The sequence below is a fragment of the Magnolia sinica genome, chromosome 19, assembly GCF_029962835.1.
Source record: "Magnolia sinica isolate HGM2019 chromosome 19, MsV1, whole genome shotgun sequence".
NCBI classification, from domain to species: domain Eukaryota; kingdom Viridiplantae; phylum Streptophyta; class Magnoliopsida; order Magnoliales; family Magnoliaceae; genus Magnolia; species Magnolia sinica.
This window is the reverse complement of record NC_080591.1, coordinates 53399664-53423961: the sequence shown is the minus strand read 5'-3', so window position 1 is coordinate 53423961 and position 24298 is coordinate 53399664. Positions and strand designations below refer to the sequence as shown.

The following is a 24298-nucleotide window of genomic DNA, read 5'->3' as shown; positions in this document are numbered from 1 at the left end:
CGACTTAAAAACTGACTTCAATTTACACAGGTTACGCAGCTTCGATGGGAGCTTTGATAGGACTTCGATTGGATTGAAGTCAATTCGAAGAGTTCGATTCGAATTTGGAAACTAACATCAATCGACTTTTAAATTCTGTGTAAGTCCTTCAACGAGATCGCCTATCATTTGATGGCATCAAACTAGTTTTGATATCATCGAACATGTACTCGATGAGATCGAGAAACGTTCAAAACTATCTAGCAAGTTCACCCTAATATTCATGATAATTTCGATGGCATCGAACTTGTTTTCAATGGGATCGAAGGGGTTTTCGATGGGATTGAGAATTGCACCCATATGTCCAGCAAACAAACTTAATTTTTCTGATTTTTCTGATGGGATCAAGAATTGCACACATCTCTTTCATAAGCAGTGGCCCACTTGATTAGTTTACCAACCATCCATATTAAATTTGCTCCCACTTGATTAGTTTACCAACCAACCATAATAAATTTGCTTTAGTAAATGTATGGGTCCACCACAGTTATTATACTATAACCATAGGCATATGACTTTTATTTTCCTAATTACAGTACTTAAATGATCCTCACCCCTACATGGGTGGACCAGCATGATAGGCTAGCAGATGATGGCATGAATACACACCAACTCAACAACTGCGCACGTGGCAGGCAGCAATTGGGCGCCACTAGGAACCCAGTGTAACTGAAGCTGTGTGGGCCCATCCTGATGTTGTGCTATATCCATTCCATATCCATTCAGTATAACTGAAGCTGTGTGGGCCCATCCTGATGTTGTGCTATATCCATTCCGTCCATTTGTTTCGCCAGCTCATTTTAATACATGAGCCCAAATACGAGGGAGATCCAAAACTCTGAGTGGGCCAAGCCACAAAAAAACAGTAGGAATAGAAAAACCAACGGTTAAAACCTTCTTGGGCCTACCAGCGTTGTTTATATGCTATCCAAACCGTTCATAAGGTGTCCCACCTGGATGATTGGAAAACACAAATATCAGCTTGATATAAAACTAAAGTGGCATTAAGAGGGTTCATAATGTTGGGCGTCCTTCCCCCACTTGAGTTTGGGATCTTGCTCATGTTTGGGCTCATATCATAAAATGAGCTGTATAAACAGATGGACGGAGTAGATTTAACACAAACATCACCGTGGGCCTCATAGAGATTGGGGTTACAAGGATTTGTGTAACGCCTTAAAGAGGCAAGTCGCGTCCGCAGCAACTCAAATTAGGAAGCGGATTAAGTGTAGCCACGGCCTTACCCAACCCTGCGGCCTTGACCGTAGGGCCCACCTTGTTGTATGTGTAGTATATCTACACCGTCCATCCATATTTTCAGATCAACGTGGAGGCATGAACCCAAAAAAGAAGAGAAAAAATCTCAGGCTAACCATTCTAAAGGAAGCAATGATGATTGAACGCCCACCGTTAAAAACTTCCTGAGGCCAAAAATAATGTTTATTTTCCATCCAACCTGTTGATAAGGTCACAAAAATCTAGATGAAGTTTAAAAAAAAAAAAAAACAGCTTGATACAAAACTTTGATAGCCCACAGCAAGTTTTTAATAGTCACTTACTATTGTTTCATGTAGTGTGTTTCACATTAGATTTGTATCTACTTTAATTTTGGGTTTATTTCCTTAAATGATCTAGCAAAACGGATGGATGGCGTGGATATACTACACATACATCAAGGTGGGCCACGGCCCGTGAGGCCGGTGGGGCTGGGGTACCTAATCCGCTTCCCTCAAATTAAACCGTCAGTGTCGTGTAGCACGTGCCAACGCAGCACAAGACATTTCCAACAACAAAATCCAGACTGTCCCACTCATCTGGCGGGGCACGCATGCGTGATGAACACAGGCCGTCGGTTAGTTTGTTTCTAACCGTTCATTTCTGTGATAAAAGCATGCCAGCCAGAGCAGCGTGGGCGACTCGGCGAGCAATAAAAGAAATCAAATGCTGATTCTTCCCACTTCCGTCGTACGTTGCAGTAGCTGCGTTTCTCGCTTCTTCTTCCGTCGCCCCTTCTCTTCAAGGTCTCTCTCTCTCTCTCTCTCTCTCTCTCTCTCATTTGATACTCTGGCTGCCTATGACACCTGATACTCATGCACTTAGAAATTGTACTCTTGGAAAATGCGCTCTCTGTTATGTCATTTCAATTTACTGTCTTTCCTGCGTTTCTCAGCTTAGATTGGGGGTGCGAATTGCCTGTGGCCCCTACCTGCAGGAAATTACTGTAGGCGGAAGCTATGTTGGACCCGCTGCGATTTGCGTGCGGCATGTACTCGGTACATCAATTTGGCCAGTTCATGTCAGTTCATGAATTAAAAATTTGAGGCAGATCCAAAACTCAACTGGGTCACGCATGAGAAACACTGGGGATTGAACGCCGACCATTGAAACCTCCATGGGCCTACAATTTTTGGATCATGCTAATATTTGTATGCTGTATTTTGTTATTTATTTATTTATTTTTTGTTGGTTTACTTCGTTCCAGTAGTAATGACATTATGAACGGTTTGGATGGCATATAAACATCATGGTGGGCCATGGGTATGTTTTGATGATGGGTGTTTCCATCCCCCACTGTTTCCTGTCGTGTGGCCCACTTGAGTTTTTGATCTGCCTCTCCTAATCTGAGCTGGTGAAACTGATGGATGGAGTGGATTTCTCATGGACATCGTGGTGGGCCCCACATTCCTTCCACCTATAGGGGCCTCCTAATCTGAGGTTCTGAACCCATTGATGGAATTCCTATGATAGGTGATCTCCATCTTGAGATTGGTGGTGTCATTATCTGCACATGTGGTAATCATGTACAGTATCCAGACCGTCCAAATTGTGGGGCACATTGTGGATGGAGAATGTCCTCTGACATTGCGCTGATCAAGCGATCCTAGCCATCCAATTGATCGCTATCAAGTGGATGGTTGAAAGTGGAATAGAGAGGTAGAATTCCAATGGCAGAATCATATGGGTCGGTGTCATCTTCTCAGTGTAACTGTGTTCCCATCTGCAATTGGGTCATAGAATTGGATGGTCTGGATTGCTGTACTACGGCACCATTTGTACAGTTGAAGAGTTGCCACCATGGATGGTCTTGGAGAACACTCTTGTTGGTGTCCTGCACTCCATAAAAAGGGTTGCAAGCTCTACAAGATATTCTTATTGTTGTTGTTGTCGTCGTTGTTGTTTAATGGCAGTGCTATGGAATTATATTATTTCAAAGTTTGATGATTGATATGCAGGCACCACAAATTATACAAGTGAATGCTAGTAACTCAAATCAAACCATCCAAATTGGGAGTCTCAATCTAGGTGAATCATCTTCATCATTTAAGGCTTATCCCAACTAATTGGGTTCGCTACACAAATCTTGTTCAACCGATTGCTAGGATGCTTGAGAAAATGCTGTGGCCAAAGATTGACACAATTGATGCAACACTTCTCCTATATTTAGGCTTGGGACCAACAATGAGAGCACAAACCTCCACTGTTAGCGTTCCCAATCTAGATGAATCAAAAACCAAAAATTGGGATTGGTGGACACTATATGGGTGATTGAAATGAAAATTGGTAATAGTCCGATATTAGTAAATGAGCATCCATTTGTTTTATGCTAATTAATTTTCTCGTTTCTTCAAAATTGGACAACTTGTCCTGTTTGTATGCATTATATAACTGAATTGGAAATAACCAAATTGCTATATCCTTCTTTAGCACCCACACTAGGGGTTTGGTGCTCTAACTTGCATTGTGTTACTTTTAAGATGGACTTGAGTTGGGGTATCTAAAAAAAGGGAATAGAGTGTGTGTGTGTGTGTGAGAGAGAGAGAGAGAGGGGGGGGTGGGAGATCAAGCGGGTCCTTTTTTTTTAAAGTCTTGATGAGCTTGATTTTGCTAGAAGTTATTTTGATTTTAATTAATCATTATCAGCTATTGTTTTAAAAATAACTGTTGGATGTGCCCTACTTTCTAAGACCGTTTTCATTAAGGGAGACGTGTCTCCTCAAATCCGGGCACATCTCAACTTCCTGTTTTTATATCATAGTGAGATTGGGACTCTCTTTGTCTTTGTCTATAAATAAGGGGGTGGTCTCTTTAAGGTTTTCACAAAAGCAACAACAACAAACTTCTCTTCTCTGTTTTCGTTCTTCAAAATTCTCATTTTTTCTTCTTCTCTCTAAGCATATGAAGAAGGTGTGGTGGTATTGATGTTGGGTTTTTAGGTGGCTTGTGCACGCTGTTGAAACCGTACGCTGAACGATTGTTTCCTGGGGACAGCGTGCTAGGAGCCTGCTACATCGTAAAATCTGCTGAGAGGCGTGATTTATCTCAAGGTGAGCGATTGTATATGCGCATCACTCTAGCAAGTAATCAGATTCGTTGTCAACTGAATCATTAAATTTGCGATTGCTTCAATAGGTGTGCCATTCTTTATTTCTTGATTTATTATTGTTTGAATATTTCATATTCCACTTATTCTAACAGTTTTTAGATAATAGCCCATGGGTTTGGGAAATATATTGAATGGGAATAAATTAGTTCGCCTTGATAATTTTGATAGCAAACACTTTAAGAGGTGGAAGCAGAAGATGTTGTACCTCATGACTCTTCTAGCGGCCTATTTCATAAATCAGCCGAAGCCTACTGGTCTATAAGAATCGGAACTGACTGTTGTCCGTTACAAGTGGGATGAGTTTGATTATCTTTGCCAAAACTATATTCTTGGTGCCTTTTCAAATCTCGTGTCAAAGTTGAACATCCAACACCTTTATGTTGAGGGTGATTTCAAGTTTAGGATTCAAGTCCTGCTTATCAGGTGAACCCTACTTGGAGAGTGCAGGTGTTGATGATCTAATGAAGGGAGAAGTTAAGATAGATTAGAAGCTGTACCACACGAAATGTCTATAGGGAAGCAAATGCAGTAGCCAATATTTTGGCTAAATTGGCTACTTATACACTTATAGTTATCAGGAATGGCATGTCTCACCACCACAATATTGTGTATAATCTTTTGTGTTGCTCTTTGGGTTGCGTGCTCTAGGTAGACGTTAGTAGTTATAAATTTTCCTCTATAGAAAAAACTGAACTACCTTTGTTGTGTATATAAAAACTTAGTTGCATGAAGCTCTCTCTCTCTCTCTCTCTCTCTCTCTCTCTCTCTTCCCAGCTGTTTATACTTGTTAACATTTTGAAATAGACAGTTTCCCTTTCTGCACATGAGGAATTAGTTAATTTTTTTTTTTTTTTTTCACCAAGAAGTATCCCAAAATGATAATTTTTTATATATTTGGTTGATAATTCAGGAGAGTGAAGAGATTGAGAAAGATGTTGCTCATAATACTAGAGTTGAGTGGATGAAGTGGAGATGCGCCTCTTGCTGCATACCAATGAAACTTAAGGGAAATTTCGTAGGATGGCTACAAGATCAGCCATGCTTCATGCGACAAAATGTTGGGTAGTCAAGGGACAACATGTTTAAAGGATGAGTGCAGCTGAAATGAGGATGTTGGGATGGAGGTGTGGCAAGACGAAGTGGGCTAGTATTAGAAATGAATGCATCCAAAATGGAACTTGGGAGTAGCATCAATAGGTAATTAGATGAGGTTATTAGATGAGGTAAAGTAGACCTAGATGGTTTGGCTATGTGCAACAGAGACCGAGAACTGCAGCGGTTAGCAGTGAGTTGGGTAAGGTTGCAGGTTCTAAAAGCGCAAGAGGAAGGCCCGAAAGGATGTGGGTGGAGTTAGTAAGAAAAAAATTGAAGTTTTAACTAAGGATATGGCTCTGGATATTGTTGAATGGCGGAATAGGATTTGTGTAGCCGATCCCAGTTATTTGTGATAAGGCTTAGATGATGATGATGATGATTGGTAACTTACCAGACTCTGTAAAATGGTGGTTTTGCTCCCATCACTAGTGTCTCCATGTTGTGTACAGTGGAGAGTGGAATAGACAAACTGGCCTATTGCCGATGAATTTGCCACCCTCAGATTTATCTTAATCATGCAATTATGTTCAGAATCAGGCATCTTATATGCATTTTAATATCAGAAGCTAGAATCATTGCTTGGTAACAAGCCCCACGTTCTTGCTTCATGTCAGTTGCAACATGACGCCTGCCACTAATGCAATCTGTTTTTATGAACTCCCATGTGACAACTCCAAGTAATGACATCTGATGTTTAAGTACTAAGAGTTAAAATTGTTTTTCTTGTTTACCACATTGCATGCCTCCTTTCCTTTGCTTTCTATTTCAAACATGGATTTGAATGTCAGTGGGTCTCATGTAATTAAACTCTTATATAGTTTGACAGACGTTCATTTGATCTAATATGATGTAACTCTGGCCAAGGCAAACTTAATGCTAAGTGTGATCATCATCTCCATGCATTTCTAATTCTTGTCTTCTGATCTATTTATTCCAGGCACTCGTGTTCTTATTGCTTGATAAAATTTGATTTCATGCTTGCAATTAATAGGGATGATTTGGTTATGGACTTTCATTATCCCCATGGATTAGCACCTTGTATTTTAGTGTTCTTTCATATCCTCTCTTTTTCAGGGTTTTCTTTATCTTCTTTCTCTTCTCTTTTCTAAGAGAACATCGGAATTAAAATTTGCAGGGTTGTGTCGGTTCCAAGGTATAGAAGTAGTCACATGGACACAGAAACTTCACTGTTTGAAGGGAGAAAGCGCGCCACCATCCGGTTGTGCAAGGTTTCAAGGTGCGTTCTTATTATTTATTATTTATCATTATTATTTTTCTGGGAAAAGATCATTTGCACAAAGTGTGCACTGAGAGTTGGTGCACACATGCTAACCACTGCCCAATAATGGTAAGCAGGAATCTTAAAACACATTTCAAAATGGGCATATGAAAACTTGCATTTTGAATCTTGCTATATTCCCACCAACTGTCGCTCAATTGAGGGAGATGATATGCACTCTTACTCTGTGCTCATCGTGTGCATTTTTCTGATCGGTGCTCACCGTGTATTTAAATTGTGCTCTTTTAATTTTTAATTTTTGTTACATCTAGTAGTGTTGATGATGATGACATCTAGAACAAAAGAGATCAGAACCTCAGTGTTGATCCTCCTTTGATGCCATGGAACAGATCCTAGATCGCTAAAAAAAAAAAACTAGTTAGAAAAAGAGGAAGAGAGTAGAGAGAGGCTGGTAGCTAAAGAGACTTAATAAGTGCTTTAAGGATTGTGAAACATGAGTCCAAACGGTAAAGACAAGCAATAAATAAGGAATTACCAGATTGCCTCGTAATGAGTGGGCATACAAAATAAAACAAAAACTTTTTTTCCCCCTTTTTCTTTCCTTGGCAGTTGATGGCTATGCTTTTACTTATAATTAGTTATTTTTGTTTATCCTGCAGCTTTACTACTGAGTTACTCGAGATGCACTCAGAAGATCCCTCAATGCATATTTTATTTATCCCTGGAAACCCAGGTTGTACATGGATTTATCCATCTTTTGAATGTAGAGAGCAGAATGATATCATTTTTGTGAACTAAATTTGTTTTTGTTATGCGAAATTTCTTACATGCAGTGTGCATGATTTTTGGATTTTTACTGTAGGTGTTGTTTCATTCTATAAAGAGTTTGTTGAATCACTCTATGAGCAACTAGAAGGAAATGCGTCTATAACAGGCAAGCGAGGGTGCTTCCTTTTTGGCATTGAAGTTATGATGCTGGATTCTTTGATCTACTCATTGCTTGCTTCCTAATGCTTTCTTTATGTGAATCTTCAGCAATTGGGCACATTGCACAGACGAGAAAGGTTGTTACCTCCATTATTTAGAAGTGCAATCCTTGTTCGCTATGCTTCAATCAATAGAGAGCTAAGAGCATTTTTTTCAACCTTAGGATCAACTAATTTGCTTTTGATTTTGTTGAATTTTATTACCATGAGTTACCAAAACAATTGGCTATAAGGGTTTCTCGTATGAACTGGTAATCTTAAGGCAGAAATGGATGTGTGGGTTATGATTCAGAGATTGGTAACACATCTGCGTGAGGGTGAGAGGGAGGAGGGCGGGAGATGTAACTGCTTATTGACGTCTTGGCTGATTTCTTCTTGTGCTTCCTGTGCCTGTTCAGTCTCCTTTACAGTCAAATAGGCTAGAGACATTGAATACTGGGGAAACATCCTAGGCTTCAGGAAACCCAAACTCATATACTTTTTATCTAATTTTCCTTTGAATTCAGCATGGAAAAATCTTCTTGGATTCAAGCTTTTTGTATGTACCCTTTGGAAAATGTTCTCAACTCAAATAGACCATAACAAAATTTCCTTTGTTGTAAAACTTCTCAAGCTTTCTCCGTATCATGCTACTTCACATTGTTTTCTTCTATTTGTCACTTGATTTTTGCCTGTAAATCGTGAGTGTGCTTTGCTTTTGTGACTGTCTCCGCATAGACTGACAACTTTCCCATATTGGCAATCATAAGTTTGATGCAGTGCGCTGCATACTGTTACCAAAATAACCGCTTTCTCCTTCTCATAAGCATTTTACCAGCTTTCACTTAGGTCGATGCACTGTTCGTAATCAATAAAACCACATTAACCTCCCCAACTTCTTCAACTACTGAATCGAGAAGTTCAGGCAAATTGTCCACATTCGTGAGAAGTCTGATGTATAAATGGACCTTAAAAACTGGACCACTAGGACTATTTAGGAAAAAATTAATAACAGACCTATTTATTCAGTTGGTCCATCCATCAAACATGATTGTGCATCCTGTTTTCACCCACTTGTTATATGTTTCTAAGATCTTTTCAATGTTGTTCACTTCCTATTTTAGTTATTTATCCTTCATGATAGTTTGGAAGCTTCAACCCGGGTCTGAAATGCTACCATGTCTATCTTAGACTCATCCAAATTTGCCTCGGAATCTTAACAATTGATCCGAGAGGTTGAGAGGTGTGGGACCTAGCTCAATTTTGGCACGGGGCCCACAACCCGTATATTTTTTTATAGGCTTCTCTGGCTGGTGGAAATGCCTTTTCCACCAACCAAATAAGTGTTTTAAATGTAAACCTCTAGCCGGTGAAAGTACTTTTCCTCTTGTGAGAGAGATATTTTTTTAATTGTCTGTTTGGATTGAGGAAATGCTGTTTCCGCCACCTAGAAAGCCTCTCATTTTCCGAACTTCTTCGGGTCCCAATTACTCCCACATCCCTTACACAATTTGGAAAATATCCCACCTCAATCAAACCCAAAATCAACCCCATCCAATCTTTAGACCTTATGACAGTCAATTCACTAGATGGTGCTCGGAGACCGGTTTGACTGGAAGGTTTAGAAAGTTCCCAACTTCTAGAGGCATATCTTTATAACCCCATCGAATTTTAGCCTCAAGTCAATCTCATTAAACTAGCTTTCCAAGAAGCCCTAGATCATCCAAACTGACGCTTGAGCACTAAGTTATGATTGAAAAACTGAGTGGTTCCCAGGCTAAATTTATGCAGGGAACAATTCACAAATGACCTTTATGTCAGTGCGTGAAAATTCAAAACCCAAAATCCATATTCCTTTTGACAATTTGACCCAAGTTTTACAAAATTACGCCAAGGATCATTAGTTAGAACCTGATCTACCTTTTATTTACAAGACTACCTAAAATAATCCATGTTTTGTGAAATTCCATTTCTACCCTCTAATAACTGTGAGATTTTGACAAGTTCCTAATCCTACCCTTGCAAACCCAAACATCTAGATGCCTTTGAGAAGCATCCTTCTATCTCAGTTATCCCTTAACATACCGTTATTTACCCTTAAACCTCCCACTCAACAACCCTCCTGGTAAAATTCCTGCAAAAATAAAATATTAGAAGAATAGAGAAGAACAAATGATGCAGGACAATTAACCACTTGCTCTAAAAGCTCGAACTGTTAGAGTATGGCGAATTAATTCCTTTATCTCATATCTCGGGCCCCACTTCTCATGGGTTAGGACCTTGGCTGAACCCCCCTCATGGGGCCCAAATCACATGGGCCACCCCACCCCGAGTGTGTCCCCGCATCCCACGGGCTACCCCACTCGAGCTCGGTGTGAAATGCCCCCACATTAATCACCCCCGGTGAGAAGTTTCGAACACGAGACCTCCCCCGTGGGCCCTAAATCACATGGGTCACCCACCTCGAGTGTGTCCTCGTATCCTACGGGCTACCCCACTTGAGCCCAATGTGAAAATGCCCCTGCATTAATCACCTCTGGTGAGGAGTTTCGAACACGAGACCTCCCAATCTGATACCAATTTGATGCATGACAATTAACCACTTGCTCTAAAATCTCGAATTGTTAGAGTATGACGAATTGATCCCTTTATCTCATAGCTCAGGCCCCACATGTCATGGGTTAGGACCTCGGCCGAACCCCCCTCGTGGGCTTGTGGGCCCCAAATTACATGGGCCGCCCACTCTGAGTGTGTCCCCGCATCCCACGGGCTACCCCACTTGAGCTCGGTGTGAAATGCCCTTGCATTAATCACCTCCAGTGAGGAGTTTTGAACATGAGGTCTCCCCCGTGGGCCCCAAATCACATGGGTCACCCACCCTGAGTGTGTCCCTGCATTCCCCCAACAACCCCACTTGAGCTCGGTATGAAAATGCCCCTGCATTAACAAAGAACATGTCTCGAATGTTAGAGACCTTGGGGATCTCTATTTTCGAAAGGTTGAGTACGACTCTTCCCCTTTGGGTAGTGAGTATTGGCTTCGTAAACTCAAAGGAGGCATCCTCTTGTTTTGTTCTTCCATCCCAATTTTCGTATAATTTAAGTCAATCCAAGAAGACAGAGAGCAAGTGAAGAAGAAGAAAACAAGTAAAGACCATAATTGAAGTGCAAAGGGATTCCCCCAGCCATCCCCGTATCTCTACGGGTAATCAGCTGGTCCCTTCTCTGATGGAGAGAATGTTCGGTAATGCTCCTCAAGTCCTAATGCCGTTGCAAGTGTCAGGACCCCTCTTGCGATATGTTAGAAGGAAATCCAGTAATTGCAGATCAAAATCTGTGGGTAATTCCCCTCGTAGTTCCGACCACGAGGCCCCTGATAGGCAGGATTATGCCAGTGACAGTCCGCTGGAAGCTGAGGTGTCGGTACCCTCTTCGTCTAAATTTATTTCGCAGATGGATAGGGGGGTTATCTCGGGGAATTTCTCTCCCCAAATGGGTGCCGTGCAGCAGTCTCCTGTTTTAGGAGGTCGAGATGCTGAGATCTCCATCGACCTGTCCCCGTTCTTTGAGGCGGAGGGTAAGATAGATGGCCAGGCTGTGAATCCTGTAGCAACGTTGTCCCCTGTTACCTGCCAGACAACTCATCTGGTGACGGTAGCTAGTGGCCCTATGCCGGCGGACACAAAGCGAAAGAAGCTGCTGCGAAGGGCTAGGGTGCTATACACTCGAGGTGATTGGGAATCGAGACTCCGAAGACTAAAGAGAAGGGCGGTTAATTCAGGCTGTGTGACTGATGGATAAAGTCCTCGTTTGGAATGTCCGTGGGATTGGTAATAGGCGCTCTATCTTGTACTCTAAAAGGCTTATTACCCAGTATGATCCGTGTATTCTGGCTTTGCTTGAACCGATGATTCCTGATGACAAGAGACTGGGGATTGGCCTGTCCTTGGGCTTCCATCAATCCTTCTCCAACTCAGATCTTGGGGGAAAGATCTGGGTTTTTGTTAGAAATCAGATTTCTCCTTCACTTTCTAACAAGTCTGACCAATCTCTGTTTATAGTTTTTGCTCTGCAGGCCATTTCGACGCCTATCTCGATTACTTTTGTTTATGCTAGTTGCGACAGGGTGCAACGTAGGTCCCTTTGGGGGGAACTGGTTGCCTCCTCCTCAGTTATTACCTCCCCTTGGGCGGTGTGTGGGGACTTTAACACAACTATGACGGTTGATGAAAGGAGGAGCCGTAGGCGGGCTGACAGTGCCAGCTTGAGGGATTTTGCTGAGGCTGTCGATTGAGCAGGGCTCCAAGATGCGGGTTTCTTGGGAACCGTTTCACTTGGAGTAATAATCAGGGCGGTGCGGCGCGTGTGTGGGCAAGGTTGGACAGGGCCTTGATGAATGCTGCCTGGGTTACTGCGTTTCCAACTTTCCAGGTATCTCATCTTCCTCATGTCAATTCGGACCATGCCCCATTACTGTTGAGTTTTCCCCAGGTTTTAGCCCCTTCTGCGAAGCCGTTCAAATTCCAATGCATGTGGATTCACCACGTCTCCTATTAGTTAGTGAAGGAAGCTTGATGCTCGGAAGAAACGGTCCACCCGGTTTTCAACATCCTGCTCAAGCTGAAGAAAGTCAAGCAGGCCTTAAGGGTGTGGAACAAAGACGTGTTTGGTAACATCTTTGAGCAGCTTGCTTGGGCTGAGCGGGATCTGGAGAGCTGCGAGAGGCAGCTTGCAGACGCTGATCCGATTTCGGGCCCTTCCAGTGAGCAGCTAGCTTTGTTCAATCAATCTGCCGCGATTCTGACTTGTCCTCAATTGTTGGAAGAGAATTTCTGGAAGCAGAAGGCGCGTATCAGTTGGTTGGAAGCAGGTGACAAGAACACCCGGTTCTTTCATGCTGCAGCAACCGAAAAGCAGAGGAGAGCTGTTATCAGCCAGGTTTAGTTAGAATCAGGCCAGGTTGTGAATCAGTTGGCTGATATTAAGGGTGCGACAGTGGATCATTTTCAGAAACTATTCACGTCTGCTCCTCAGATTAATATCGAATTATTAGAGGTCATTCCTCACATGGTCTTGCCGGATCAGAATTCCATGCTCATGGCCCCTCCCACTCTTGCAGAGGTCCAGCAGGTGGTGCTGTCCATCTCGTCTGAGGGCGCTGCCGGCCCTGACGGGTTCTCTGCCTCCTTCTACTCTGCTTGCTGGGGAATTGTGGGTCAGGACCTGCTGAAGATGGTTTCGTTTCTATTCCAGGGTGGTCCCCTGCCGAGAGCTGTTGCTGCGTCCTTGATCTGCCTTGTCCCGAAGTCAGCAGCTCCTAAATCCTTTGCAGATTTTAGACCCATAAGCCTTTGTAACCGCCTATACAAGATTTTCTCGAAAATAATGGCAGCAAGGCTGAATTCAATGCTTCCCAACCTCATCTCAGCGGAACAAGGTGCGTTCATTAAGGGCAGATCTATGGCAGAGAATATTGCCCTCTCCCAGGAGCTGTTTCGGGACTTGAACAGAAAAGTCCGGGGAGGAAATGTTATCCTTAAGTTGGATATGGAAAAGGCTTATGATAGGCTTGAGTGGGGATTCCTCAAGCTTGTCTTACATAGATTCGGCTTCTCCTATCAGTCGATAGAGCTTGTTGAGAAATGTTAGGTGAACAATTGGTTTTCGGTCCCTGTAAATGATGAGATTTCGAGTTTCTTCAAATCCTCAAGAGGTCTACGACAGGGGGACCCCATTTCTCCCAGCTTATTCATCCTGGCGGCAGAAGTGCTGGGTAGAGGGCTCAAATCGCTGACGGATTGAGGTCGATGTCAGCCGTATAAAGTTAGAACCGGCTGTCGGACCATTTCCCACTTGCTATATGCGGACGACACTCTTTTGTTTATGAATGGGGGTCTAGCATCGCTGAGGGCTTTGTAGGAGTTCCTTTTGACATATCAGACAACTTTGAGGCAGAAGATTAACTTGAGGAAAAACTCCTTCTTTAACTCTTCCAAGATCTCAGAGTCGAGGGTGAGGACGATTGAGTTGGTTCTTGGGATTGCCAGGGCGCCGGCAGGTTTCTTGTACCTGGGGGTCCCGATGGCATCGGGTAGGCTGAAAGTGTCTGATTTTCAACCTTTGATTGACAAAGTGGAAGCTCGGATTCGGGGTTGGAAGGCGAGATGCCTCTCTCAAGCAGGTAGATCGGTATTACTGCGTCACATGCTTAATAGTATTCCCATTCACTCGTTGGCTGCGGCCCACATCCCGACCCAGGTCCTATCCAAGCTAGAAAAGAGGTTTGCGGATTTTTTCTGGGGTTGGATTGAGGGTAAGAGTAAATGCCACTGGAAAAGTTGAAAGACCATAGCGATTCCCAAGGAGGAAGGGGGTTTGGATATTAGGAGATTGAAAGACACGATGAAAGCTTTTAGGCTGAAAATGGCTTGGGCTATCAGATATGCGCCGATCAAAAACCTTTGGAGTTCTTTTATGTCAGCTAAATACGCCCAGGACTTATCTGCGGTGAGTATTTCTAGCCCTACTTCGTATGCCTCCCCTCTGTGGAAGAGGGTTTACGAGCTGCTTCCCTTGGTTGATAATTGTGTGTAATGGAACCTGGGTGTCGGTGAATGCTGATTCTGGTACGACAATTGGTTGGTTCTTGGCCAACTACTTAGCCTGGTAATTGTCCCTCTTCCTTCGGCCTTGCTCCAGCTGAAAGTTGCAGATGTGTTGGGCGAGGCTGGGCTTCTTCCGCCTTCGACGGCCTTTCTTTATCTCCCTCAATGGGTGATAGACCACTTCTTCCAGCATGGTTTCTGCCTAATGCAGGGGTCAGACACTCCGTTTTGGCCGTTTCCGCCTTGGGAGAGTTCTCCATTGCGTCTGCCTGGGAGAAGTGTAGATCGCCCCTTCCTCATGGGAGCTGGGCTAGAGGAATTTGGCATGGCAAGCTTCCTCCGTGGATCTCCTTGTTTACATGCAGAGTGTTAATGAAGGCGACGCCAGTTGATGATGTAGTGCAAGCTCACGGCATCTCTCAGGCGTCAAAGTGCGTTTGTTGTAAGGGAGATGTCCCGCAAGGCCATTCCTTCGATTCGATTTCTCACCTGTTTCTTAACAGCCACATTGTTGGAGCTGCTTGGAGTTTTTTTGGCTACTTTTTTGGTATCCATGTTCTCCCCACGACGTCAGTTGCATCTAGGCTGGCCCAATGGTGGGGGGCAGCGGTGACCAGCGCGTCTCGCTTGTTTCTGAAGAAGGTGGCTCCCTGTGTCATCACGTGGAGTATTTGGAAATGCAGGAATGTAGCTATTTTTGACAATAAGGCTGCGTCGGCGGCAGACGTGATTGCAAGGTGCAAGTGGTGGCTGTCGGTTTTGCAGGATGGGTTGACTAAAAGAAATGTGGATGTCAGCTGTGCCTCCTCTTTCAATGGGTCCACCTTCCCGGTCTGGAGCAGGGGGCTGTCTAATGGAGATGACGGTCGTTGGATCCCCTCTCCCAATTTCCCTATGGTGGTTAGATGGGTTAAACCCCCAGCTGGTTGGGTTAAGCTTAATGTTGACGGGTCGGTAATGGGTAACCCGGGCAACTCAAGTGGAGGCAGGATTTTTAGGGACGACAGAGGAGAGTTTTTGTTTGCTTTTGCTTCAGCCTATGGGATTGGATCGAACGTCAGTGCAGAGCTAAAGGCCATCCATGACAGGATGGAGAAATGCCTAGCGTATGGCTTGTTGAGGGTGGAAGTAGAGTCAGATTCTCAGCTCATGGTTAACTTCCTCAATGGGTCCCTCAGCCCTGGTTGGAAATGGGGGTATTGGCTTGCTAGAACCATCCAGCTCAGGCGTAGGGGGCAGTTCCTTTTTCGCCACATCTTCCGGGAAGGTAATGAGGTGGCGGACGCCTTGGCTAGGTTGGGAAGTAGGGAGCAATCGTCGGAGGATATGAGCAGCCTGGCAGACCTTCCGGACCATGTCAGGGGTCTTCTGTTTCTTGACAAGGTGGGCTTGGGTTCGATTAGGAATAGAGATAGGGTGGCAAGGAGTTGATGGTTCCCCCTGTTTCTTTGTCGGTCTTCCTTTTCCTTTTGGGTTTTTGCACAGTTTGATTGGCTCATGATAGGCTGCCCCTAGGGTCTTTTATTCCTAGGGGTGGCCCGAATGTAATTGGCACTTTTTGGATATATGAATCGAATTTTTGGTTTAAAAAATAAAATTAAAACAAAGACCATAATTGAAGAATAAAAACAATTGGATGTAGCTCTGAGCACCAACCTGGTATGTTCCAAATGAACTTTCATCTTCATTCTTCTATTTGTCTTTTTCTTTCTTTCTTTCTTTCTTTCCTTAAAATAAAAATAAAAAAATCAAGTTTTTGAAATTCCATTCAAGGATTTTCACTTCCCTTAATAGTAGGGACTTTGTATTTACATGGGTAGAGAAAGGTGCCAAACACCTTCCTTTCCAATAACTGACGCCCTTACCTAAAATACTAATTCCTGGACATTTTCTGAGTTTCTGAAAATTAGAAAAGGATCCTTTTTTTTTTTCCCGAAAAATTCACTAGCCATGCTTTGATCTAAAATGGCTAGTGATAACTCCTCATTTCATAGTCTTCTGTCTTTAGTAGAGTTTGCTAGTTTGTTCAAACACATATGCTAGGTTGGTGCCAATGGATGGATGGGCGTTTGGAATTAGCATAACTCTTGTAAATCACTTTGTCTATGTACTTAGTTTCCATTTATACTGAGACATGCACACATATTCATGTGCTTTTTGTTTGTACTTAATAAATGTCATGGATATCTTGTATCAGAGTTAGTTTCCATTTATACTTTGTTTGTACTTAATAAATGTCGTGGATATCTGCATCAGAGTATTTGCTTTGTATCTAATGATTTTTCCTTGCATACCTGCTTAGGATTGGGAACATGGAAGGCTGTTCTCATTACAAGATCAAATTAATCACAAGGTATTGTTGTGGTTTGGCCATTTCTCTTATTGTATGTATTTGGAGAGCATTGACTGACAAATAAGTTCCATTGTCGGCAGTAGGGCTGTTTATGGTTTTCACTATGGTCTTACATGGTTTGGTTGGCAACTCCAAGAGCTATTGGTTTTGTCACACGGAAACCATCTATTTTGTTGTCAATGCCTTGAGGTTGTTGGACTTTGTGGAATTCACCATTGAAATGAATCAATAAATAAATAAATAATCCTCCCTCATGCGGATCTTTTTTTTTTCCACTCTAGTGGAATTCTTTGTCATATTTTATTTATCTTTTAATGCAATTTTTTTTTTTTTCTATTTGCATTGTATGATTTTGCTTATTTCTCATGCATTGCAGATGGATTTTATCAATCAAGAACTTCAAAATAAAGAAATTCCTTTAATACTGGTATATAGTTCTCTGTTTTAATCAAATTTATTAAATTAAGATAAACTTTTCTTTGTTATTATATTCTATTTAAGATAATTTTTGTTACATCATTTTGTCACAAAAGATCTGGGTTATTTTTGATACTTCTTTGGTATAGAAGTAGCCAGATCCAAAGAAGAAGTTAATCTATCTCAATGGGAACATGTTCTAGATTTACTCATGGAGATGGGTCTTCTTGAGACCAAGCCAGTTAATGCTCCAATGTATCCTATTCACAAGCTTGTACGTGATCAATGAGATATAGTGGAGGATGCATGGAGGTACAAAAGATTGGTTGAAAAACTTATTTGCTTAATTTGTACTCGATTAGACATCCTATGCAGTGATCTTGGTGAGCCAATTCATTAGTTCTCTAAGAGTACCTCACATGGAAGCAGTTATTCGAATTTTGCATTACTTGAAAGGAGTACCAGGTCAAGGACTTTTGTATAAATAGAATGGTCATCTTCAGCTCACAAGATTTTCAGATGCAGACTGGGTGAGTTCATTAGTAGATAGGTGATCCACTACTAGATATTGACGCAGGACAACCCTAATTATGATGCATGCTCATGGACATAATTAAACAGCGGAAATAAAAGGAATAAATGATCTAAAATTCTAACAGTAATCATCATAACTGAGAAAATCATAAAGGAAACATGCAATGGAGCACGCCATCACCACAACCATGGATTATGGAATTCAATTACTACTTGGGTTGGATCCGGCGAGGGATGAGACCTCCCGATCTTGCATGGTCACACCCAATCGATCAACGAAGATCACTAGTCCGAAGAACCAAGAAGTTTCTCGGATTAGGGATTTGAGAATTTGGGAGTTTAGGGTTTAGATAGGTTCTCAAGATTTTGATCGAAGAAGGATTAGCCAAAACTGGAAAATACAAGGAAGAAAATTATTACCTTAAGTTGGAGGGGCACAAGAAGAAATTAGGAGAAGAAGATCAAGGGAAGAGAAGAAGCACCATTAGAGAGAAGAGAGGAAGGAGGCAACCAAAGGGTTTGCTTTTCATTAATCAATAGTTAAAAATTCAAATTTAGGGCTTTAGCTCACTTAAATAAGCAAATAAAGACATAAAATTACTAAAATACCCCTAGGATAAGCAAACAAGGACATAAAATTACTAAAAGACCCCTAACTAAGTCAAAAACGCGCAAATAACATAAGTACAGGAAAGTTTGGGCGCTCGGTCTTCTTTCTCCAATCTTCCTTCACATGTGTCTTCCCTGAGTGGGGTCTTCTATATGTCCAATCACATGTGAAAGGTCTTCAGCTCCTCAATAGTCGTCTATCCACAAGGACGGCACTTGTGGTTGGCGCTTTCTTCGTTGGTATACCTTGAATGCGCTTGTGTCCGCATCAATTCCCCTCGGATGAGAAAAACTTGACTCCGACGAGTTGAAACTTTTGTAGCGCTCGAGTAGATCTGGATTAATACCCTGCAAGGCGTCGCCCGACAGCCACGTAGATTCAGACGATGGTTTGTTCTTCCACTTGACAAGATACCTTTGGAAACCCCCATCTCTCGTGGATAATATCTCGTCATCCAAGATTTCCTCAATTGCTTCTTTATGGGTAATGGGTGGAGGAGGGGGTGGAAGGGGTTGGGTAGCAAACTCAGAAAAAGGCCATGAAAGGGACGATGTATCAACAATGGGAGTATGGGCACGGACTAGATCTTCCACATTAAAAGTTGGATTAATGCTCATTTCAGGTGGAAGGTTAACCCGATACGCGTTGGACCCAACCTTTTGTAATATCTTGAATGGTCCAGCACTACGCGCTTGTAATTTCTTTGCAGATCCTTGAGAGAATCGCTCTAGCCTTATTTGCACCATTACATAGTCTCCTTCTTGAAATTCTTGCACTCTACGATGAGAATCAGCTGAAACTTTATAATCATCATTGCTCTTATTTAACCACTGTCTAATATGTGTATGCAAATCATGAATATGGCGTGCGAATGCATCGGCTGACTCAGAAGACTTTGGGTTACAGACATAGGTAAAAGATCTATGGGCATTCTAGGTTTATAACCACTTACAATTTCAAAAGGACTCAACCCTGTAGATCTATTAACTGACCCATTATAAGCAAGTTCAGCAGTTGGTAAAATTAGGTCCCAAGTCTTAACACGTTCACCCACTAAACAACGTAGAAGATTTCCAAGGCTACGGTTTACCACTTTAGTTTGACCATTTGTTTGTGGGTGGTAAGCAGTAGAAAATTGCAAACGAGTTCCCATAATGTGCCACAGTGTCTTCCAAAAATAGCTAGTAAATCGAACATTACGATTAGACACTATGGTTTTAGGTAACCCATGGAGACGCACCACACCATAAAAAAAAAGACGAGCAACATGAGATGCATCTGACGTCTTCGAACATGGGGGGAAATGCGCCATTTTAGAAAAACGGTCCACAACGACAAAAATGGAATCATGCTTTTTTAGTCTTGGGAAGCCCGAGCACAAAGTCTATACTAATGTCTTGCCACGGAGCATGTGGCACTGGCAATGGCGTGTACAACCCGATATTTTGCTTTCTTTGCTTTGCCAGCTGACATGTTCGACACTGCCCTAAAACTTTGGCTACGTCTCGCTTGAGGCTTGGCCAATAGAAACGATCTTCCACGAGGGCAATGGTCTTATCACGACAAAATGGCCAGCTATCTCTCCTGAATAAAGCTCCCAGATGAGGAATTCACGAAGGGACATACGGGGAATACAAAGTCTGTCTCCCTTGAAAAGAAAGTCATCTTTAAGAACATATTCACCCATAATATGCTGGTCACTAGAGAGCGACGCGTAAGTACCCCCAAAATTAGGACATATGGGGTATTCATCTTTCAGTTGCTCAAATCCGACTACCTCTACACTCAAGGAGTTGAGCAACGCCACTCTCCTACTAAGGGCATCCGCTGGTTTGTTTTCAACCCCGGCCTTGTGTTTCAAAACAAACGAATATTCCTGAAGAAACGCTACCCACTTGGCATGCCTTGGGTTGAGTTTCTTCTGAGAATACAAATATCTCAAAGCCTCATGGTCAGAAAACAAAACGAATTCTTGCGGTAGGAGGTAGTGTCGCCAATGTCTCAGGGATTACACTACCGCATAAAATTCTTTGTCGTAAGTGGAGTATTTTTGTTTTGCCTTATTCAGTTTTTCACTGAAATAGGCCACTGGGTGTCCTTCTTGACTCAACACTCCACCTATACCGACACCAGACGCATCGCACGCTACTACAAAGACTTTAGAAAAGTCAGGTAGACACATGACAGGAGCTTCCACCATCTTGCCCTTAATTTCTTTAAAAGCCTTGACGGCGGCTTTAGACTACACGAACTCTCCCTTTTTCATGCACTCGGTAATGGGAGCCATGATCGTGCTAAAACCCCTAATGAACCGATGATAAAAAGTTGCTAGGCCGTGAAAACTTCGCACCTCATGAATGTTCCTTGGTTCTGGCCACTCAACTATGGCCCTGACTTTTTCAGGGTCTGCGCGCATCCCTTCAGATGACACTATAAATCCTAAGAACACAACTTGGCTAGACATGAATGCACATTTCTTAAGATTAGCGTACAACTTTTCCTTCCTAAGGACACTACAGACCTTCTTTAAATGTTCAAGGTGTGATTCCTTAGTGGTACTATAAATAAGAATATCGTCAAAGTACACCACTAGGAATTTTTCCATGAACGGCCTTAAAGCTTGTGTCATCACCCGCATGAAAGTTCTGGGTGCGTTAGTCAAGCCGAAGGGCATGACCAACCACTTATACAACCCATCTTTCGTCTTAAACGCCGTCTTCCACTTATCTCCTGGGCGTATACAGATTTGGTAATATCCACTCTTGAGGTCTATCTTAGAGAATATAGTGGACCTGGCCATCATGTCAAGCATATCATCAAGTCTAGGTATAAGGAACCTATATTTGACAGTAATTTTGTTTATGGCACGGCTATCCACACACATGCGCCACATGCCGTCTCTCTTTGGCGTCAACGATGCAGGCACGGCACACGGGCTCATACTCTCTTAGATGAAACCCTTTTACAGAAGCTCATCAACTTGCTTCTTCAACTCTGCATGCGCTGCAGGGTTCATCCTATAGTGAGGAAGGTTCGGTAGAGTAGACCCTGGGACAAGATCAATGGCAATGCTGTATGTCCCTCATAGGTGGCAACTCATTCGGTAAGTCTTCAGGAAATACATCACTGTATTCCTTCAGGACCGAGGTCACCTCACAGGGCAACTCTGATGGAACCTCAAGTGTAATTTCTCTAGCCACAAGGGCATACACCATAGAATCCTCCTTAGCCTCTTTTTCAAACTCTCTTGTGCTGATTATATGTAAAGACTTAGGTTTGGATTTCCCCATTTCTCTAGGCTCCCTTGCCTTCTCATCCTTCTTCTTCCCTAGTGTATTCTCAGGTGGCATGGGATTAAGTTTGATCTTTTTACCATTATACATAAAAGTACACGCATTCGAACGGCTAAAGATCGTGACATCATTATCGAATAGCCACGGTCTACATAGGATAACATGTCCCACATCCATAGGTAAAACATCACACCACAGGGACTCTTTGTATGACCCAAACTCGATGGGGACTAGACATTGCTGGGTGACAGGTAGGGATGTCTTGTCAATCCAAGAAACTTTATAAGGGTCTGGATGAGGTGTGGATTTCAGTTTTAAGCGATCTAAGGTGCTAGTGGAAATCACATTCTGACAACTTCCACTGTCCACTATCACCTTACAATTCTTTTCACCACACTTGGCAATAGTGTAGAAGATAGTGCTTCGACGCCAGTCAGCATTACTTCTAGACTGAGCTAACACACACTTGACTACTGCAAGCGTTGCTTCTCCATCCACTTCTTCTTCATCAGTAAGTCCTCCTTCAGGGTGATACTCTTCAACTTCATAATCACCCTGGTCATCTCCACCCTCGTGGGACTCGCATATAACTAAGGCTCTCCCACGGCTCTTCGTGGGACACTGATTAGACATGTGGCCAAGGTTGCCACACTCATAGCACCTCACTTGACTCATGTTACTAGGACCGGCACCAAGAACCCCTTTGCCCTTGTCCTCCCTAGGCCTAGACGGAATGGTCGCCTGTGCCCTAGGTTGACTACCAATATTAGGTCTAGTTCCTTGGGAACTAGATCTAGCACTGGAGTCTCGGGACTCAAAACGACGAACGACAGGAGCCTTCAGATATTGCTCTAACTCCTGCACGACTTGATATGCTTCATCTAAGTCCGTTAAGGGCCGAGTAATAAGCTCGCGCTGAAGATCTACACAAAGGCCCGTCTTGAAACGCAAGAGCATTACTAGAGGGTCTTCTCGGATATCACATCGCATCACATACTCTTCAAATTTAGCGATGCAGTCAGCGGCAGGCATTGGCCCTTGGTGTAAGGATTGCCATTGGTCAAGGAGCTTCTGACGGTATGAGAGATGAAGGTACTTCTCCTTCAACTTCTCTTTCATCTCATACCAATGTGTGATAGGGGCTCTACCAACTCTCTCTATCCTACGCTCGGTGTTGGTCCAAAAGAGCTTGGCTTGACCCACAAGCTTCATCTTAGCAAACCGCATTTGACGGTTTTCCGACATGCCATACCACTCAAAGTAGTGGTCCATGTCAGCAACCCAGTCAAGGAACGCCTTGGGATCCAAGCGCCCATCAAAACTCGGGGCCTCAACTCTCACACTCTTCATCGCACGCTCATCTGGATCATAGCGGTCTTGATGACCACATGTGGCTCGTGCCTCTCGCACCACACCACGACCATTACCACGATCTCTATCCTCACTACCACCACGTGTGGCAGCGTGTTCTTCAATGATTCCTTCCACTTGGGAGTGCGCATCTTCCCTTACAGCGGGGTTCTCCTTTTGGAACGCCTCTAGTTGCTCTGCCTTAGTCATGGTAGTGGTAATTTGGTTCTCAAGGCGGGCAAACTCACGCCTTTGACCCGCTTCTAGGGCGGTTATCTTTTCTATCAATTGAGCAAGTTGCTCAGATAACTGCTTGTTATTCATGGTAGGTTGAAGTCCGAAACCTGTACCTCTTCTCGTGGGCATACAATGAAGACTTGAACTAAACTCTACCTAACTAGACTACTAGGTGTTATGACTTTCAAGATGAATGCGATGAATGCAAAACTACTATGAACTGACACAATTAAGTTGAAACAGGAAACAACTCAAATCTGGAAAATTTCCAGATTAGGAACTTTCTAAAATTGGAAAGTTTCTAAAATTGAAAACTTTCGAAACCTGGAACTTTCCTAAGTTAAACCTAAAAATCAAAACCCTAATTTGATAACTCGATCTAGACAAAAACCATGCAAGCCTAGGCTTTGATACCAAATTTGACGCAGGACAGCCCTAATTATGATGCATGCTCATGGACACAATTAAACATCAGAAATAAAAGGAATAAATGATCTAAAATTCTAACAGTAATCATCATAACTGAGAAAATCATAAAGGAAACATGCAATGGAGCGCGCCATCACCACAACCATGGATTATGGAATTCAATTACTACTTGGGTTGGATCCGGCGAGGGATGAGACCTCCCGATCTTGCATGGTCACACCCAATCGATCAACGAAGATCACTAGTCCGAAGAACCAAGAAGTTTCTCGGATTAGGGATTTGAGAATTTGGGGGCTTAGCGTTTAGATCGGTTCTCAAGATTTTGATCGAAGAAGGATTAGCCAAAACTAGAAAATAGAAGGAAGAAAATTATTACCTTGAAGAAGTTGGAGGGGCACAAGAAGAAATTAGGAGAAGAAGATCAAGGGAAGAGAAGAAGCACCATTAGAGAGAAGAGAGGAAGGAGGCAACCAAAGGGTTTGCTTTTTATTAATCAATAGTTAAAAATTCGAATTTAGGGCTTTAGCCCACTTAAATAAGCAAATAAAGACATAAAATTACTAAAATACCCCTAGGATAAGCAAATAAAGACATAAAATTACTAAAAGACCCCTAACTAAGTCAAAAACGCGCAAATAACATAAGTACGGGAAAGTTTGGGCGCTCGGTCTTCTTTCTCCAATCTTCCTTCACATGTGTCTTCCCTGAGTGGGGTCTTCTATATGTCCAATCACATGTGAAAGGTCTT

The 24298-nt window shown here is 42.8% G+C and overlaps 1 protein-coding gene across 5 annotated transcripts in view; it reads left to right on the top strand.

Annotated features, from left to right (window-relative positions):
- Window positions 1-1904: 1904 nt before the first annotated feature.
- LOC131234292 (uncharacterized) overlaps window positions 1905-24298 on the top strand; it is a 56518-nt gene continuing 34124 nt past the window's right edge. For 2 of the 5 annotated variants that reach the window (XM_058231057.1, XM_058231055.1), the window contains exons 1-7: window positions 1905-2060; window positions 6654-6755; window positions 7418-7491; window positions 7621-7692; window positions 7794-7822; window positions 16630-16680; window positions 17057-17107. In XM_058231057.1, the coding sequence (XP_058087040.1) occupies window positions 1981-2060; window positions 6654-6755; window positions 7418-7491; window positions 7621-7692; window positions 7794-7822; window positions 16630-16680; window positions 17057-17107 (459 nt within the window). In that variant the 5' untranslated portion in view covers window positions 1905-1980. Of the gene's footprint in view, window positions 2061-3272; window positions 3343-4295; window positions 4450-6653; window positions 6756-7417; window positions 7492-7620; window positions 7693-7793; window positions 7823-16629; window positions 16681-17056; window positions 17108-24298 lie in introns of those variants that run through there. The other 3 variants (XM_058231059.1, XM_058231058.1, XM_058231056.1) reach the window with 3 other exon arrangements.